Genomic DNA, 19,301 nt, shown 5'->3' with positions numbered 1-19,301 from the left:
TTCATTGACTACCTGAAACTAATACAAGCCTTACCACACTTAGCACTTACCACAGATTATTATCACTTGCTAATCCCGAAATAACCATAGATCCACATAATACAATACTTTTCCGTACAACATGAATTGAAGCAGAATTGTCAGGTCTACTAATGCTACCTTACACTGCGTTCCAAATTATTATGCAAATTGTATTTTTCTCTGATTTTCCTAAATGGTCGATGCAAATGATGATGCGAAAGTACAATTTTCAAGTCATCAACCATTAAAAAAATAACAAACCTCCCAATGATAACAGTATTTTTCTCACAAATAAAACAAACACACAAACTGCACGGTTCCAAATTGTTATCCATGACAGAGTTTATAGGTTAAAGAACTGAAAACGGTCATTTGTTGAATTTGCAGCATTAAGAGGTCCCATTTACTGAAATCAAAAGCCATTTCAATCAAAAACATCTTAACAAGCCAAGTTACATGTTCACATAGGATGCCTTCTTTGATATCACCTTCACAATGCTTGCATCCATTAAACTTGTGAGTTTTTGGAGAGTTTCTGCTTAAATTTATTTGCAGGATGTCAGAATAGCCTCCTAGAGCTGCTGTTTGGATGTGAATTGCCTCCCACCCTCATAGATCTTTTGCTTTAGGATACTCCAAAGGTTCTCAATAGGGTTGAGGTCAGGGGAGGGTGGTGGCCACAACATGAGTTTCTCTCCTTTTATGCCGATAGCAGCCAAGGACTCAGAGATGGTGAATTGTCATAAAGGAAGATGAATTTGCTATGGAAGCCACGGTTCTTCTTTTTATACTATGCAAGAAAGTGGTTAGTCAGGAACTGTTTATATTTTGCTGAGGTCATTTTCACAACGTCAGGGACCCTAAAGGGGCCTACCAGCTCTCTTCCTATGATTCTGACCTTGTTGCTGATGTTGCAGCCTCGGTGGGACACGGTGGCCATCCACTAACTATTCACTACTCCGTCCATCTGGACCATCCAGGGTTGCACGGTACTCATCAGTAAACAAAACTGTTTGAAAATCAGTCTTCATGTATGTCTAGGCCTACTGTGATCATCACTTTTAGGTTCGCGGGACTCCAGAGGCAACAAGCAGCTTCAAATACCTGTTTGCTGCTTTGAAACGGCAAATCTTTTCACAGTACGATGCTCATGCTTAAGTTTTCGCAAAATATCTATTCGGCAGCAGAGAGATCCTTTTTCTTTCCCACATTGCTTAAAACCTGTGGCCTACTTAATAATGTGGAACATCCTTCTTAAGTGGTTTTCCTTTAATTGGGCTCACCTGGCAAACTAATTATCACAGGTGTTTGAGATTGATTTCAGTGATCCTAAGAGCCCTGGGACACAATACCATCCATGAGTTTAATTGAAAAACAAAAAATTACATCTTTCTGACACTTAAATCCAATTTGCATAATACTTTGGAACGCGGTGTAAACGAGAGCCACGTAGTATAGAGGAAAGATGCTGATCTTGGTAATATAGCGGTTTTTCATTTTTTGGTTCAGTATTTTCATGTACAGATGTAATAGTTCTACGCTTGAGTTGGATATCAGGTCTTACAATGATATCACATCACTAAAGGGATAGCAAGCAACTGAAAAAGTCAATACATTTTTTTATGAGAATCAAGGAGATGTTTAAAGGATGTTTGATATTGATGGCTTATGCTTAGGATAGAGCATCAGTATCTGATTCATGGGGGTCCAACAACTGGCACCCCCTCCAAACAGCTGTTTGAAGAGGCTGTGGTGCTCTATAGAGTGCCGCAGACTCCGTACACTGTATAATGGCTGTGTTTTGTATTGCAGCCCAGGACCATTCACTTAAATGGGAGATGCAAATAGGCCATGTGAATCGGAAGAAAGTGAGGTCTGAATTCTTGGTCGTGGGTGCTTGTGGTAAAGACTTTTTAGTCAATACCATATAGAAATTTCTGGCACTCCACAATTTTTATGCAATTAATTCATAGTTTATTGATAATGAAATAACGATCCAGGTATAAAAAAGTATTTGTCAATGCAAAATATGCCACTTAATCTCAAACCGGATATTTCAGTCCATTGAAGACCTTCCTCAGTGCTAGATTTCTATGGCTGTAAAGAGGAGAGTTCAGAAAGGTGCTGGATAGTGCAGCCTTCTGCAGCCCGCTCGATTTGCTATACTTTATGCCAGAAACTGGGGTAAATTGTAGCTCTAGTCTACGGTAGCTACTAGCTGGCACAGATTTTTTCTTCTAGAGCATGGAGCGCCAGAGACGCACTCATTTCAGTACAGGGCCAAGAGGAACAAGACTTCCCTTCTTTGTTACCGAGCTTGGCATCCCCCCCCCCCAATGCTATGCTGTCTGCAGATCTAACATAGACTAGGATTCGAGACGCTTTTCTTTTTGTTCTCAATATAGGTCAACACATTTTATGAGTATTATGATTCTAAAGTATGCAGTAAATATGCAGTAAATAGTGATGTGAATGCAATCAGAGTGTTACAAAATTATGTAAACTGTAACTCTGTGGGAAGAGAATTACCAGGACTGAAATGCTTGCACACAAGGAGAATGCAAACACCTTTCATAAAATATAATAAGTGCACTTATAAGCTTTCAATTTTAACTTTTAAACCTTGCTCAATGTTTAGTTTTATGTGATGAGATTGATGATTATTTTGCAATCATGTTTTGGCATTCTGCAGAATAAGATGTGGGATTAAAGGGGTTGTCTCTTGTGCCTTTGACATCCCCATTAAAGAAATTTGACTGTATTGATAAGGATATTGCTCAAACTCAGACTGCATTGTGCCCATGCATTACCATAAAAGGCCACTGTTAATCTTAAAGGGGTTTTCCGGGCTTTTACTATAGATGACTTATCCTCAGGATAGGTCATCAATATCAGATCAGCAGGGGTCCAACACCCGGCTTCCCTGCTGATCAGCTGTATGAGGAGACGGTGCGCGTAGTGCGCATGTGCCGTCTCCTTTCTTCCTGTTCAGCGCTGATGGCAAAGACCATAGACAGCAGCAGTGGACAGGAAGAGAGAAGGGAGATGGCACGTGCACACGCCAGCTCCTCATACAGCTGATCGGTGGTGGTGGTGCCGGGTCATCAATTGTAAAAACCTGTGCAACCTCTTTAATATTGTTAGTATACTCTTCAAATTAACATAAGCATCACATACAATCAGTATCTTAATAGGCCCTTAGCTAAAATGTTCTGTATTGGCTTTTATTTCCATATTATAAGGTGTGTCATGCACAACAATTATGCCGCTAAAACGGCTTTTAAAGCTTCACAAAAAAGAAAAGACTAATATATGCAAAAAACAATATATAGGAAGGTTAGAGAACATGATGGAAGACCTTACCAGTAGCCATGGGCAATGATACTATTTACTGCTTGGACTGACATTTTTCCAAATGCTAATGCATGCAGATTATATACATAAAAAAAACTAAATATATTGCAATGTCCATGCAGGTTATATGCATCAAAAAGACTAAATACACATATTGCATTGCTAAATTACTAGAGGCAAGCACTAGGGGCTTATTGGTTTACACTTAAATACAGTCATTCAAAAAGTTGATAGTTGATGACATTTCATCATACCACACAGGAGATGTCTCCAAGCAAATAATTTAAACATCTATAAGTTAAAAAAAATTCTGTACTTACTTTGCTTAAATCCCAAATATGGTATCCTCTCAATAGGCGTTTTCCTCTCCTTCATATATTTATACAGTTCTACAAGAAATGCCTGCTCATCGGCTTTGCACTCTTCAGTCTTACATCCTTCTCCTGCTGCAGCAACATTTAGTTTCTCCTCTGTTGAGATCTTCTTGCAGTTGCCGTTGGCAGTCTTGGTTTTTGGCAGCACTGCCTTAATTTCACACTTTACCTAGAAGAATTGCACAATGCATGAGCTTTACTGCCATAGTAGAAATTTTTATTGAAATATACACATCATAGGAAATGGAGAGGAGATGCATATATGGCACACTGCAACAGATAAAATAATCTGGTGATCCTTCTCTCTTGTTATTAATATTCTATAAGTATTAATTGGACATTTTGCCCCAAATATTCCTTAAATGAGGAGCCCATGCACATCCTCATGCAAATCATGGATCTGAAAAACATGTATGTAGTCTGTGTGCTGTCTGCATTTTTTTTTTGCAGATCTATTCAAGTCAATGGGTCTCCAAAAAATGCAAATGAAACACAGAAGGTGTCCGTATTTTGTGGACCGCAAAATACATATGGTTGTGTGCATGAGGCCTATGTCTCATACTTCAGAAGATAGCTGATGAGCAGGGCATATAAAGAGGTTAGGCAAGGACAGGCACAACTGTACAGGAATTTAATGCACAATGCAAATAAATATATGGTGAAGCTGCAGTGAGCAGTGATCCCCATTACAGAAATGTATGGAGGACCTGTTGCTGTTGAAGGACTTGCACAGGTTTGGTCACATGACATGTGTGTGCAGGTCCTGTTGAGGTGATCGGCAAAGCAGCACAGAGTGTGTCTGAGGTCTGGTCAGGTTTGCATTTGATTATGGGGTCCTCAGGTCTGTAGTTAGGGGGTTTGGTCTTGTTTCTGTTTTTATTTATGGAACCTGGTTATTTTGGATGTTTATTTTGGAGTTTATATTATTTCAGGGTCTTTTCTGTATTTTTGGGGTGCTTTCTTGGGTTATTTTGAGTTTTGTATTTTTGGAGGACTGTACTCATTTTGGGTCCATTTATTCATATTTTTTTTTATTAATTTAGGGGTGTAATAACAGACATATGCACTTCTTGTTAATGGAACACAGTATGATAACATCTATCATACTGTGTTCCATTAACAAGAAGTGCATATGTCTGTTATTACACCCCTAAATTAATTTAAAAAAAAAAATGAGGGAATCACTTATGTTAATGATGGACATATGGTTTTAAAGAAAATTGAGTTATTATATTCTTAATCAATACATTTTTATCGGATTTTGATAAAAGGACGTCAATATATGCTTATAATTTTTCTTGGACTTTTGAAACTTGATGTCACCCCTCAAGACTTGCCATCCTGTTGGCCTAGTTGTAGACCAGAGCCGTAAGAAGTGACTAAATCACTGAACACCAGGTATTTCTCTCTACCAATAACCCAAACACCTATCATACTGAATTGATTTCATGGCTTTGAGGGACACAATTTTCCTAATTTGCTTAGGGCACTAAAAAAAAGTTTTGTCCTATCTCTGCCCCTGAGAGAACTTCAACTGTCTTGAAATAGAGAGGGTTATGATGGACATGCCTCTTTTAATGGTTCTTTAGATGGGTTAGTGATTTAGGTAAATGCCATCTAAACAACTACAGAAAGTTCCTCATGCATCTCATCCAAAGAGACCCTCAATACCAGTGGTCCCCAACCAGTGGCTTGGGAGCCACATGTGGCTCATGACCCTCTGCTGTGTGGCTCGCCATGGGAGCCCTGAGATGTCCTGTTTCGGACCTGTCCTAGATTTACCACCAGGCTGTGCCAATTTCGATGGTATAATACTAGTTTTAAATTTCACACTGAAATATTTATCAGCAAATGTTTGCAATTTCATGTTTTCTGTTTCTCTACATTCAAAATTTCTCTTCACTATTTTTCAATTGGCTGTTGATCCTGGCCATCACTGAAGGTCGAAGGTGGCTTACAACATACAAAAGGTTGGGGACATCTGTTCTATACCAACAAGCTGCGTGTAAATCAACAGTAACTACCTCTGAGCACAGTTGGAAGATCAGCTTTCATTGACAGATAAAACACTGAAAATTTAAGCAAGTGTGAGCGCTTTTGCTTTCCATTTTGCACAATAACTATGGAGAAGGGGGGGGGGGGGGGGGCAAGCATCCCCCCCCACACAGATCCATCATTTACCCACAAGGCTGTTTTGTTTATTCTTCTATTGCAAAAACATTCAAGAAAGTTATTATGTCACCGAGATTAAGCTAACACTACATGACATGAATGGGAGAACGCTGTCCTACTTTCAGCTCCACTCTTAAGACAAAATCAGCCTAGTGTCAAACTAACGCTGCATTTTTTTACAGGAAAAGAAAAAAATTCCTTTGTGCTAAAAATAGCCATTTCCATCGGAGACACTGGAACAATAAACAATCAAGAGGCAGCAGCGATGAAAGTGAGCTTTTAAGAGATTACCTTGGCAACAGTTTTGCCATCACAAATATTGGCGGCATCTTTGACTCCGTTAACTGAATCTCTCCTCTGCATGCATTGCTTCTTTTTGCGTGGTCGGCCTTTCAGGTTTGGGGCTGTAAAGGAAATTAAATCAATTAATGCAGAACTTGTTAAAAAAATTTGTTTACCTTACTAAATATAATGGGTACTTTAGTCTCAGTTTAGTTTATTTATTAGGCTTATGACTGAAAAACAATAATACAACACATTTTTAACCAAGTAAATATTTCTGTTATTTAGAAACAGCGCCACTCTTGTCCATGGGCTGTATCTGGTACTGCGGCTTGATGAGTGAATGGGGCTCAGCTACAATATAAGACACAATCTAAAGTATATACAGAAGTGGAGCCGATTCTGAGAAGGCAGACGCTTTCTTGTAATCCTGGAAAACCTTTTTAACAGTATACATTTTTAAATACAATGCTTAGACCCAAGTTTAAAAGAGGGAGGTCTACTTAAAGGGGTTTTTGACACTTATAGGTCATCAGTAGCTGGCACCAGTCCCTTCTCAAAACAGCTGATCGCCGGGGGTCCCAGGTGTAGGACCCCCACCAATCAGATACTAATGCTAGGTCATCAGTATAAAAATCTCGTAAAACCCTTTTAAAGGCTATAGGCACCTCTGCAATGAGGTTTATTATTGTGCATTTGCTTTCTAAATGCAAAATTAAGCAACTTTCTAAGTAGTCTTCATTAAAAACTTCCAATCATTTTGCTTCTATACAGTATCCTTCATCTATCTACTGGTGCAACTAAATCTGAATCCATCAGAGCACTGCTTCTGTTTCTGACTCCTCTCTTTTGCTCTTCCCCTCCCTTTCTTAGGCCTCATGAACACGGCCGTTTTGGTCCGCATCCGAGCCGCAGTTTTGGTGGCTCGGATAAGGACACATTTACTTCAATGGGGCCACAAAAGATGTGGATAGCACTCCGTGTGCTGTCCGCATCCGTTGCTCCATTTTGTGGCCCCGCAAAAAAAAATATAGCATGTCCTATTCTTGTCCGCGCTTTGAGGACAAGAATTGGCAGTTATATTAAAGGCTGTCCGTGCCGTTCCACAAATTGCGGAACGCGCACGGACGCCATCCGTGTTTTGCGGACCGCAAAACACACCACGGTCGTGTGCATGTAGCCTTAGGGATCAGATTAAAGTGTGGATTTGGAGAGTACTATATCTCCTTAATCGGTTTGAGGAGTCTTATAGGCCAGGCAATTCTCCTTTGGAATTTTGGGAAGTAGGTATGCAAATTAGCTCTTAGAAAACTCTGCCTCTGATGTCACCAGCTGTAAGGTTGCTACACTATAAGTCAATATTCGATCTTTTAAATAGGCCTTTCGAAATAGCTACATCTACAGATTTGGTACTGGCTCATTGATTATCCAAGTCATGTCTAAAGGCCTATTTAAAAAGTCAGACATTGATGTATAGACAGCTAGCATCTAGCGGCATCAGAGGCAGAGCTTGCTAAAAGCTAATTTGCATACTGTTTTATTACATCAGAGTGTGGAGAGGCAGGAACAAATCCAAGGAGGGCAGCTTACACAGGCAGTAGATGGGGAGGAAAGGACGCACAAAGCAGTCTGCACAGGGAAAACAGCAGTATCCTGGACACACAGATCCAGCATGTCTTAATGAGGGACACCCACACATAAGAAAAGTCTGAAACTAGGAGCAGCTTGCAAACTGAATCATCGAGTCTAAAAAAGAATGAAGGGATTCAGAGCACAGGCTAAAACTTGGTGAAACTTTTTTACAGATTGTTTTAAATGTATATAACATTTCAAACAATCTGCTGTTGAATTGCTTATTCGGGAAAATTGGGTAAACAAGATAATACTTTATGTGAGCTTCCATAAACCCAAACTGGACGACTCCAATAAAGTGTTATAAAACCTTGACTAAAGTCCTATAAAAAAGTTTGTTGTTTTACTTCTAGTTTTAAAGATTTGAGACTTCCCAGTCCAGTCAGCCATAAAATATGTGCTCAATTTAGACATCATCAAAGTCTACCATGTGGTCCTCTGATGTGGTAACATAGTAAAAGTATCTAGGTGACCTGTCAGGCGAAGGTGCTGCCCCATTTAAAACAAGCTTTAAAAATGAAGAAAGACTTTAAAGATGAAAGGTACTTTAATATTTTGAGGAAACAAAGGATCAGTCCGGCACCGTTTCTACTTTGTGCCCGACATCTGTCAATCTGCAGAGTCAGTCCCCTTCATGGTCTCATTTTGTACTACTTTGGACTGGTTTCCATTTAGCGCACATCCATTATTGTGAAATAAGAATAAACAATTAGAAACATATGAAGAATTCCTGGGAAAACATTACAGATTCCCAGTGACCAAATCAAAAGGAGGACTTGGAAGAATTTTAGTCATGTCACACATGAAACAATTGTCTCCAGACATTCATAACTCACTGAACGAACTGAATTCAACATTATTTTGGATACACTCGTAATAACATTTGCTCCTGGGCCCCCTTCATGTGACTCCCCAGCTCCTGGCAGCTGTGGCAACACTCAGAACTATCAAGCACAATAATCTGTAATGTCTGACATTGGTCCTAATAGAATAAATAAAGGACCATCCACCAAGAAAATATAAGAACTGTCCTCAAATGGCTACCCCATTCATAGGTTTGCAGGACTATTCCTTAAAGGGGATGTGTCATCTCAGCTTATTTTGGCTTAAGTCATGTCTTTAAATAAATTCCCCCCCATTATATTCTCTACTACAGTTACATTTAAGGCCAATGTGAAATATATTAAAACTACTTTCTCTTAGTTAAACAAACTTATAGATGTCGATGAGGATCACCAGATTGCGCTCCACAGGACTTTGTTTCATGTCTAAGTAACATATTATTTCATGAAACATGTCAAAAGGTAAAAATTATCCAAGCAAAAAATGTGTCATTGAATGGTAATTATTAACATGTTATGAGTAATGTTCTTTCTACTACTTTGCAAATTAACACAACTGACAAACTAAGAAGAATTTATCAGAAGCAAGATTACAAATACGACTTTATAACAGAGGCTGACTCAACACTGACATTTTCACATATGACTAATCACTTACTAGAAATACTGTACTTTCTCTTACACAATGTTGATTTATTGGCACATTAGTGAAGTCTGCTTTTGGTAACCAACTTTTTTTCTCCTAGTAAACTGTATTGGAACTGACTACATAATATCTAAAAATGGCCAACGGCCCTGAATGTCCACTGATATTGATCAAAGCTCTGGTAAATGAGTATCTACAATTCTATATCAATAAAAATAACTCATACAATAAAGGTGATCAATAAATAATCTATGTTAACTGCGGTCTGGAATAACTAATTAATGGATTTACCAAATCTGGTCACTCATTTGCAGAGGTTGATTAATAACATACTGTCACTGAGTAATCAAACAAAAAACAAGACACCGTAACTGTTACATGAGTCAAAGCTTTGTATTGAGAAAACTGGATTTCTAACCCATAGAGGTGTCGTTATTCACATTCTAGACAATAAATGTGATGGCATGCCACAGAAAACCTCATCCTATCTCTTCATATAGGAGTGATACTAAACCAAAACCAATATATGCATAGCAAACACCCAATATGAAACTTATCAGGTCCACTATATCTACTGTCGTTTATAAGGTGCCCATCAGAGGCCTTCAGTAGGTTTGGCATTTGACCGCAATCAGCTGAGCCACAATTTGTGCAAGATCTTTGATGGTAAAATCACAGCCAAGAGGCCATCATTTTGCTTCCACCTGTTTACATACAACTGCACCTTCCAGTACAGAATCTGATCATTACTTGTCCACCTCAATGATGTACAATTAAAGTGGTTTTCCAGGCTCCTGATATTGATGACCTAGCACTGTTAAAAAGAGGGGACCACAGCTCCATTCAAAGTGTAGTGGCCGTGCTGGGTACTGCAGCTTGGCTACCATTGAAGTGGATGGGAGATGAGCTGCAGTAACCCAGCACAACCACTACGCTTTCAACAGAGCGGTAGTTCCCATTCCATTCACAGTGCCAAGTCCAGTGACGGAGGCTGCGGGGTGTCGGACCCCCACGAACCAGATATTAATGGCCTATCCTGAAGATAAGTCTTCAATATCAGGAGTCTGGAAATCCCCTTTAAATGAGTTGTCTGGGTTCAGACCTGAACCTGGACATATCCCCATTTTCACCCCTCCTAAAATTTCATGCTCCAACACTCTCCTTTGCCCTGTGCATTTTTTGGAGATCCGGTGACATACCGGGCTCTCCACAGGGTCTGCTAGGCTGAGGTTTCCACTTAGCAGTGAGACTGGTGACATCACTGGCACTAATGGGCAGGCATTAGTGCTTCCCTAGTCTGTAAAAGGAGCCGGTGACGTCACAAGTCAATACTGCTGGGCGGAGGTGTGCAATTGTAAACAAAAATGCCCTTGCGCTGCGCTGGATAGCATTAGAGCATAAAATCTATCTATCTGTCCATTATCTGTCTATTAATCCTCTAACTATCTATCAATCCATTATCTATCGCTCTATCTATCCGTCTATCTATCTATCGCTCTATCTATTATCTATCTGTCTCTCTACCTCCTTTAATTATTTACATTGGAGGCTGACTTCTATTGTATTGTGTTACTAATTAATTAACAAATGCCGGCAGCAGTTTTTGCAGCAAATATTACTTTTCTCTTCTCTGCACCATTAATTAGGTTTTGTTAATTGTAGCTTTTCTTGAATGTAGAAAGATAATATTGTGCCCTGTTTGAAGAGATGTGCCTGAGTACACAGGGGATATTGCAGAGCACTGGACTAATCGACATGCCCATCAATAATTGACATAATAATTGACGAGGGAGACAAGTCATCCTACGTAAAGCGCTCAGCCTACAGTCTATTCATCATTTTTATAAGCACCGACAAATGCTGACTTATCACCAATTATTCCATCACGTTCTTTAGGAACACTGACAACAGCACCATGTGCACCTCCTCACTGCATGTCCCAGTTTCTCTCCATCCAAGTTTACACTATGAAATCATATTACATGGTATATAAGTTAATACAAGTAGAAAAGCAAAAAAAACTGAATGACAAAACAATCACTGGCAGATGAACGCATGACATACTGATTTAAAGAATCACATTTTTCTCTTGGGACACAAAATTCAACTACCCCCCCCCCCCCCCTCCTTAAATAACCAAAGAGGAGCTGTCACCACTGAGTCCACAGCAGATCTACCATCCTTCCTAATTGTTTTTCACTTTAAATTTGTCACACAGAGAACTGGCAACGCTCTTGACATGTTACATTTACATTTTAATCAGTCTTCAAATACTGTGCAAAGATGCTTTTTTCCCCTCCCCTATCCTGTGTAAGAATTAAACACGTCAAGCAGATTTTCAGAAGAAGACTGCCATGTCCATGCATCTTGTCTAAAAACACAGAGCAACATTATCAAGAACACAGCCAGCCTCGCTTAAAGTTTGTCATCTGTATGCAGCCCTGAAACTAACAAGACATAAAACATGCAAATTCAGGTTACGAAGAAAAAAAAAATAGATAAAGGTGGCGTTACCCATTCCAGCCGGCTAGCATCTGTCTCACTTAAATCAGTTTTCATGAATGCTACACTGCATCTGACTGCCCATTAAATCCCTGGAAGTCTCGACTTGGTGGGGATGTGAGCTTAACACAAAATGAACACTTTGAGTATCTGCTGTGCGCTTACAACTCCCCCTCCCCCTTAGCTACAGTACATTACTGGTATAAACACAGATTACATTAGTGGCTAGGAGTGGAATGACTGTAGCTGGCTGCCAGTTGGGGCTGCACTACACCACCTTTTCAATGTAGGTTATGACATTTTGCCTTAATTGTTCTTTTTTTTTTTCTTCTTCTCCAGCGCTGTTGGCTTTGCCCTCTTGACGGCCTCTGCACTTGATATAGTTTTCATCACAGCTGACATCACATAAAAAAAAAAGCAGAGCTAAAAACAAACCCAAGATGGGAACAAAACCAAAGTTAACTGTTTGCAGACGAGATGCCTGAGACAACAAGCTGCCTCCTGTACAGGTCCTGTGCTTGGCACAAACAGGGCACTCAGGCAAGGCGAGAAGAGGATGCAAGGGGGTTTCACAACGGCATGTGCCTGTAGCGCTGGTGGTTTCTTCCCAGGACAAGAAAACGCAAAGTGACATCTTGAGGAAGCAACTGCCTAACTATATAATTGATTGATCGCACAGAGCCTACCTATCCAATCGCCTGATCGCTGCTTTTATTTGCCTGCTTCAAAGTCTATTATTGTATTTCTCCAATATTCTACTATGTCCGTGTGTGTGGATCCGCAAAACACGGACATCGGCGATGTGCCTTCCGCATTTTGCGGACCGCACATCGCTGGCACTGAATAGAAAATGACTATTCTTGTCCGCAATTGCGGACAAGAATAGGACATGTTCTATATTTTTCGGGATCGGAATTACGGACCCGGAAGTGCGGATCCGCAATTCCGGATCCGGGCAGCACATCGTGCTGCCCCATAGAAATGAATGGGTCCGCAATTCCGTTCCGCAAAATGCGGAACGAAATTGCGGACGTGTGAATGGACCCTAAAAGGGTTTGTCTCACATCAGCAAATAGCATTTATTATTTAGAGGAAGTTCATACAAGCCACTTACTAATGTATTGTGATTGTCCATATTGCTTCCTTTGCTGGCTGGATTCATTTTTCCATCACATTATACACTGCTTGTTTCCATGGTTACAGACCACCCTGCAATCCATCAGTGGTGGTCGTGCTTGCACACTATAGGAAAAAGCACTAGCCTATGTGCGCTATCATGTTCCCGGCCACCAAATAGGCTGGCGCTTTTTCCTATAATGTGCAAGCACGACCATCACTTATGGATTGTAGGGTGGTCTGTAACCATGGAAACAAGCAGTGCATAATGTGATGGAAAAATGAATCCAGCCAGCAAAGGAAGCAATCTTGACAATAAAAATACATTAGTAAGTGGCTTGTGTGAACTTCCTCTAAATAATAAATGCTATTTGCTGATGTGAGACAACCCCTTTAAGCGCTACAGACGCTGATCGCAATCTAGAAATTTAGAATAGCCCCCACTACAAGGCAGAGCTCTCTAATATCAGCCATGCAGGTTACAAATAACCTCATATTACTTTGATGGTGCGCCCCATTGGGGACGGTGCGATGCTAATGTCTGTAAAGCGCTGCAGAATATGTCAGCGCTATATAAGTGAGTAAATAAATAAAATAAATATTTTCCACTACATGGACACCGCCTTACACAGTATATCCACCCAAAAAAATAAAAATAGCCACATATTCTGAATTCTGAAAAAAGTTACAGCTAAAGTTTTGCTACCTTGCAGTGGCCTGTCAGTATTGACTAAAAGTGTTATATAATACATGGAGGCGTCACATTATTATGACCACGTCCTACTTTCAACGTTGGCAGTGCCACAGCCTTCTCTCAGCTCACCAAGCACAGCGCCGACCATTTGATTTGCTTGGTATCACAGCTCAGTCCCATTCATTTCTATATGTCTGAGCTGCACCTACACCATATGACCGATGAATATGACATCACATGGCCTAGGGAAAGCTGCAAGAAGGCTGTGGCGCTAGTGCCAGCGCCGGTGCCTTCTCAAACAGTTGATCGGCGGGGGTCCCAGGTGTTGGACCCCCTGCCTATCAGATACTAATGACCTGTCCAGAAGATAGGTCAAAATCCCAGACAACCCCTTTAATGTATACCCAAAGAAGTAAAATTTGAACAAGGTGCCTTTTCCGTGAAGTAGTTTATGTGTTAGATAGTGAGAATAAGGGTCCAGCTACATTGTGACATGTTGCACAACAAGAAAGTTGAGCGAATTTTCATGTAATGTTTGACAATGCGACGTCGCATGTCGTGCACGACTTTTTCTTCATTGGCGTTAATGGCTCACTTGCAAGTTGTATATATTTCTTGCTGCACAAACTTTCAGCATTTTGCATGTGACACATGTCATCGTCTAGCCGAACCCTAATAATGGATGCCATACATCCGCTTACCTCCCAGTCAGTGAATGTGGATTTGTGTCTAATGTATAGAACAGCATAAATGAAGTCATTTGAGAATAGCTGTCTGTGCAAATGAATGTATTATTGGTATCTGCTAGATGTAACATTGTGCGGTTTAGCGGATTGTGGCTTTTGTAGTATTTTCAGTTAGCTGTGGTTTTGATAATAATGTGTATCTATATGTCTGCAGAAGGTCATGTAAGCATACAAAAGCAAGAAGCATTCTGTGTATAAAGTGTTAAATGTCACATTGTAAATTTACAACGTAGGAAATTATGACAGCAGGAAAGTGTTTTACTTCTATCAATAGGAAGATATGAGGTTCCCTTCTATAGTAACTCAATGTCACTTACTTTATCTGAAATATCACATATGGTGAAATTAATATTTACTAAATATTCCCACTGAGATATATGTAGTTGGATACATTTGGCAGTGTATGGTATGTGAAACTGCGACCAGGTCATTTATGGAACAGATCAACTACAGCGAACAATAGAAGTCGGTAAATTGTTAATAAACACATACCGGTGAGAGTCTAAAAAGGATCAATTTGGAGTGCTAATGACAGAAATAGAAATTAGCCCAGGAAAATCCTGCTCCCAAATACTACTGCCATACAGTGCCCAAATTATGTTGTCATATAGTACATATTAATAACAATGGCACATAGTGATATGTATTATACACCATAGTACTATCATACAGTACCCACATGATACGATGATATCAGAATATAATGGTCAAGGTGAGAAATGCACAGGTCTTTTAGCTTCCTTTTCGGCAACCTTTGTGGAACTACGACCAACTGTACAGCACCCAATGCTAGCTTACAGTCAATACAGTATAGTAGAACCTGTACTTCTTCATGGCCTGCCTGACAATACATCTCGTATCACAAATTGAAATAGTACAATTCAAAGGAAAACCTGAAAAAAACCAATGACTGCTTAGCTTAATACGGCTTTCATACTCCAAGTGGATGAGCAGGAATGCGGTCCGCTGACTCCCGTTTGGTGCATCGTTGCATGATAATTGCAGAGAGCACTTGATTAGTCTGAAAAGCTGATTTTACAAGGCTGTTTTCAAATGGGAAATCAAACATGAGTGTAGCTTATGCTGAACAAAAGATCTGCTGTATGTAAAAGTTTCTCATAGAAACTGCCAGACTAAATCTGGATAACATAATTTAGAAACATAAAGGCAAAAAATAACAACAGCTCCACTAATCCAATATCAAAAAGTGGTGGCAAAACAATATACCAGAGCTGGCTGTATTAACAGTGTATGGAAGCCGCAAAAATGTCTAGTGGCCAATCAGGAGCCTCAGTCATGAAATTACAGTGTTCAGTGCTTGGGACAAATAGCAGTAACATCCCCCTTAGGGCAGAGTTGTATTTACATAGTTGTTCCAAAAAGCATCACTTAAAGTTTTTTTTCTGGGATTTTGATACCTATGACCTACCCTCTGGATAGGTCATCAGTATGTGATCGGTGGGGGTCTGACACCTGGGACCCCCGCTGATCAGCTGTTGAGAAGGCAGTGGCGCTCCTGTGACCTCAGCGGCCTTCTCGCAGCTTAGGCTACTTTCACACCTGCGTTTAGGTCGGATCCGTCTGGTATCTGCCCAGACGGATCTGCTCCTATAATGCAAACGTTTAGATCCATTCAGAACGGATCCGTTTGCATTACCATGAACAAAAAAAAAAAAAAATTTTTTTTTTTTTTTTTTTGTTCATGATAATGCAAACGGATCCGTTTTGACTTTACATTGAAAGTCAATGGGAGACTGATCCGTTTGAAAATTGAGCCATACTGTGTCAACTTCAAACGGATCCGTCCCCATTGACTTACATTGTAAGTCTGGACGGATCCGTTTGCCTCCGCACGGCCAGACGGACACCTGAACACTGCAAGCTGCGTTCAGGTGTCCGCCTGCTGAGCGGAGCGGAGGACAAACGGAGCCAGACTGATGCATTCTGAGCGGATCCGCATCCACTCAGAATGCATTAGGGCTGGACGGATCCGTTCGGGGCCGCTTGTGAGCCCCTTCAAACGGAACTCACAAGCGGAGCCCCGAACGCTAGTGTGAAAGTAGCCTTACCAAGCACAGCGCTATACATTGTATAGCTATTCACTTTAATGGGGTTGAGCGCAATACCAAGCACAGCCGCTATACAATGTACGGCCCTGTGCTTGGTAAGCACAGAGAAGGCTGTGGCGCCTACAGGAGGTCCGGTGCCTTCTCAAACAGCTGATTAGTGGGCATCCTGAGTGTCAGACCCCACGATCAGATACTGATAGCCTTATCCAGAGGATAGGTCATCAGTATCAAAATCCCAGAAAACCGCTTTATCCACTATCATGCCCATAAAAGGGTATCGGCCAAAGAGCAATGCCAGCACAACATTATAACATCCCTGCACAACAACCCAAACAATTCTGCGGCCACACAGTATTACCCACATTACTGTGCCAGCCAGCACTGTTCATTCCATAGTTGAAATCACATAGCCCACAGAGTAGATAATTCTTCAAAAGTGCCCATAAAAATACCGGTACAAATACGCCAGCCACATTTCCCCTATAATACACTTTTCTCTTCTATTATCCTGTGCTTCTCTCCATTACATATGAGCAATCAGTCACCACGGCCATATGGGATATATAGAACGTCCCATTTTGTGGACCTATTCAAGTTCCTAGAATTAAAAACTTCCTACTAGTTGGATAGAAGCTATACATACCTAATAGGCAATATTGTTCTGTTTTTGTAATCAAAGAATTTGGAATCAATTTATTTGTGAATATAACATTTTGCTCAGCATTCAGCCCACAGTTTTAATTCTTTATTTTGGGCTGGCTTCCAATGTAATATTTTCTTTTTGCATTCAAGGCGTTATAAGTATGGACAAATTAGATAAATTCAATTCAACAAGCAGCATTAAGTCTGCCATATCTTTAATGTGTTGTAGGTTAGTTGCAGCTGGCAGAGCCTCCTGGTCTGCTACAGTCAGTACAAATGTTCTCCCATTGGGCAATTGTCTCATTGGTTTTCCAAATTCATTGTAAAAAAGTCATTAGGTGCAGGAGGGGACCACTCTTGAGCCCTAGAGCTTAGGGGGTCAAAAAGGTTAATGATGGGGGGATCAAGACATGACATTAGGACCTCCTCTTTGAAGATTGGGAGTATTAGAATTACTTACTTATGGAAAATCTTACTTATGGAAAAGTGATGCATTATGTAAGATCAATCGGTTTTATAGTTCCCTAGTGCAACTTTCTTTCCTCCATCAGATTATGAATAATAATAATATTACTAATGATCATAGTGTACTTATATATTAATTGAACAGAACACATGTCATATAATTACGTCTGCTTAAAGGGGTTGTCTAACTCAGGGGCGTAGCTAAAGGCTCGTAGGCCCTGGTGCAGGAGTTGAGCTTGGGCCCCCCAAATAGCCTTCGTGCTGCCTGAGACAAAAATTGAAACGGCAACCCCCCCCATGCCAATTTCTTGATCTAACCCTTTCCCTCCAGCCTGAGGTGTAACTTGACCAGCATGCACTTTCTATAATACCGGTGTCTTCTTATGCGGCACAAGGGTCTTTGGGCCCCCTCAGGCTCCTGGGCCCGGTAGCGACTGCTACCTCTGCACCCCCTATAGCTACGCCCCTGGTCTAACTTCAGCAAGTGGCATTTATCATGTAGAGAAAGTTAATACAAGGCACTTACTAATGTATTGTGATTGTCCATATTGCATCCTTTGCTGGCTTGAGTCATTTTTTGAAATCACATTATACACTGCTCGTTTCCATGGTTACGCCCACCCTGCAATCCATCAGTGGTGGCCGTGCTTGCACACTATAGGAAAAAGCACTAGCCTATGTGCGCTCCCACGGTCCCGGCCACCAGAGAGGCTTACGGTCTTTCTATAGTGTACGACCACCACTGATGGATTGCAAGGTGGTTTTAAGCATGGAAACAAGCAGTGAATAATGTGACGGAAAATGAATCCAGCCAGCAAAGGAGGCAATATGGACAATCACAATACATTAGTAAGTGCCTTGTATTAACTTCCTCTGCATAATAAATGATATTTGCTGAAGTGAGACTTTGACTCGCATTTTCCATCCTGTAATTTCTAGGAGAACTCATGAATTGTAAAACAATTAGTAGATGGCGAGATTAGGTTAGCTTGCAGCTGTCTTGTATGATAGTCTGTCAGTGACCACTGCTGATCTGGAACAATAACCTACTGGAAAGCAGTAGGTTATGGATATTGAAAGCCTGCAATCTCCAACCCCTTCATAACTAGGTGGAGCCTTGTCATGTCAGTGTATGCAACATAATGCAGTTACTGATCATACAGATAGAGACAATGGGGAGGGCATGCCATTAGTTCAACATATGCAGCTGCAAAGAAGGCCACTGCAACCTTAAGGACCCACCATGTTTGTAGATATGGCCTGGAATCTGCTCTGCTTAAAGAAACAGTGCTGGTTACCTAGTCATGAATCTTCCTTTCCAGCACCAATGATCCCTTGACCACTGAGGCTAGTGAATGGGTGCAGCGGTCCATGTGACGAGGCACAGGATGTTGCACTTCCAGTCCACAGAGGACTTAAAGCAGTTTGGACGGGACCTTGGTACGTTTGTTTCTTTAGGCAGAGAAGATTCTAGGCCATAGGGTCGGACAACCCTTTTAGGCTACTTTCGCACTAGTGTTTTGGCTTTCCGTTTGTGAGATCCGTTCAGGGCTCTCACAAGTGGTCCAAAAAGGATCAGTTTTGCCCTAATGCATTCTGAATAGATAAGGACCTGCTCAGAACGCATCAGTTTGCCTCCGATCAGTCTCCACTCCGTTCTGGAGGCGGACACCAAAACTCTGCCTGCAGCGTTTTGCTGTCCGCTTGACGAAACTGAGCCAAACGGCAAATGGGGGACGGATCC

General features: G+C 40.9%; 1 protein-coding gene across 2 annotated transcripts in view; it reads right to left on the bottom strand.

Moving 5' to 3' along the window:
• ARID5B (AT-rich interaction domain 5B) overlaps nt 1–19,301 on the bottom strand; it is a 302,008-nt gene that overhangs the window by 56,913 nt on the left and 225,794 nt on the right. The window contains exons 1-3 of one of the 2 annotated variants that reach the window (XM_040437894.1): nt 11,838–12,294; nt 6,213–6,325; nt 3,696–3,918 (exon numbers count right to left, since the gene is read on the bottom strand). In XM_040437894.1, the coding sequence (XP_040293828.1) occupies nt 3,696–3,918; nt 6,213–6,325; nt 11,838–11,841 (340 nt within the window). In that variant the 5' untranslated portion in view covers nt 11,842–12,294. Of the gene's footprint in view, nt 1–3,695; nt 3,919–6,212; nt 6,326–11,837; nt 12,295–19,301 lie in introns of those variants that run through there. The other variant, XM_040437893.1, reaches the window with a different exon arrangement.

The sequence above is a fragment of the Bufo bufo genome, chromosome 6 (genome assembly GCF_905171765.1).
Source record: "Bufo bufo chromosome 6, aBufBuf1.1, whole genome shotgun sequence".
NCBI lineage: Eukaryota > Metazoa > Chordata > Amphibia > Anura > Bufonidae > Bufo > Bufo bufo.
Note: the sequence above shows the minus strand (reverse complement) of the source record. Positions and strands in the feature narration are given on the sequence as shown.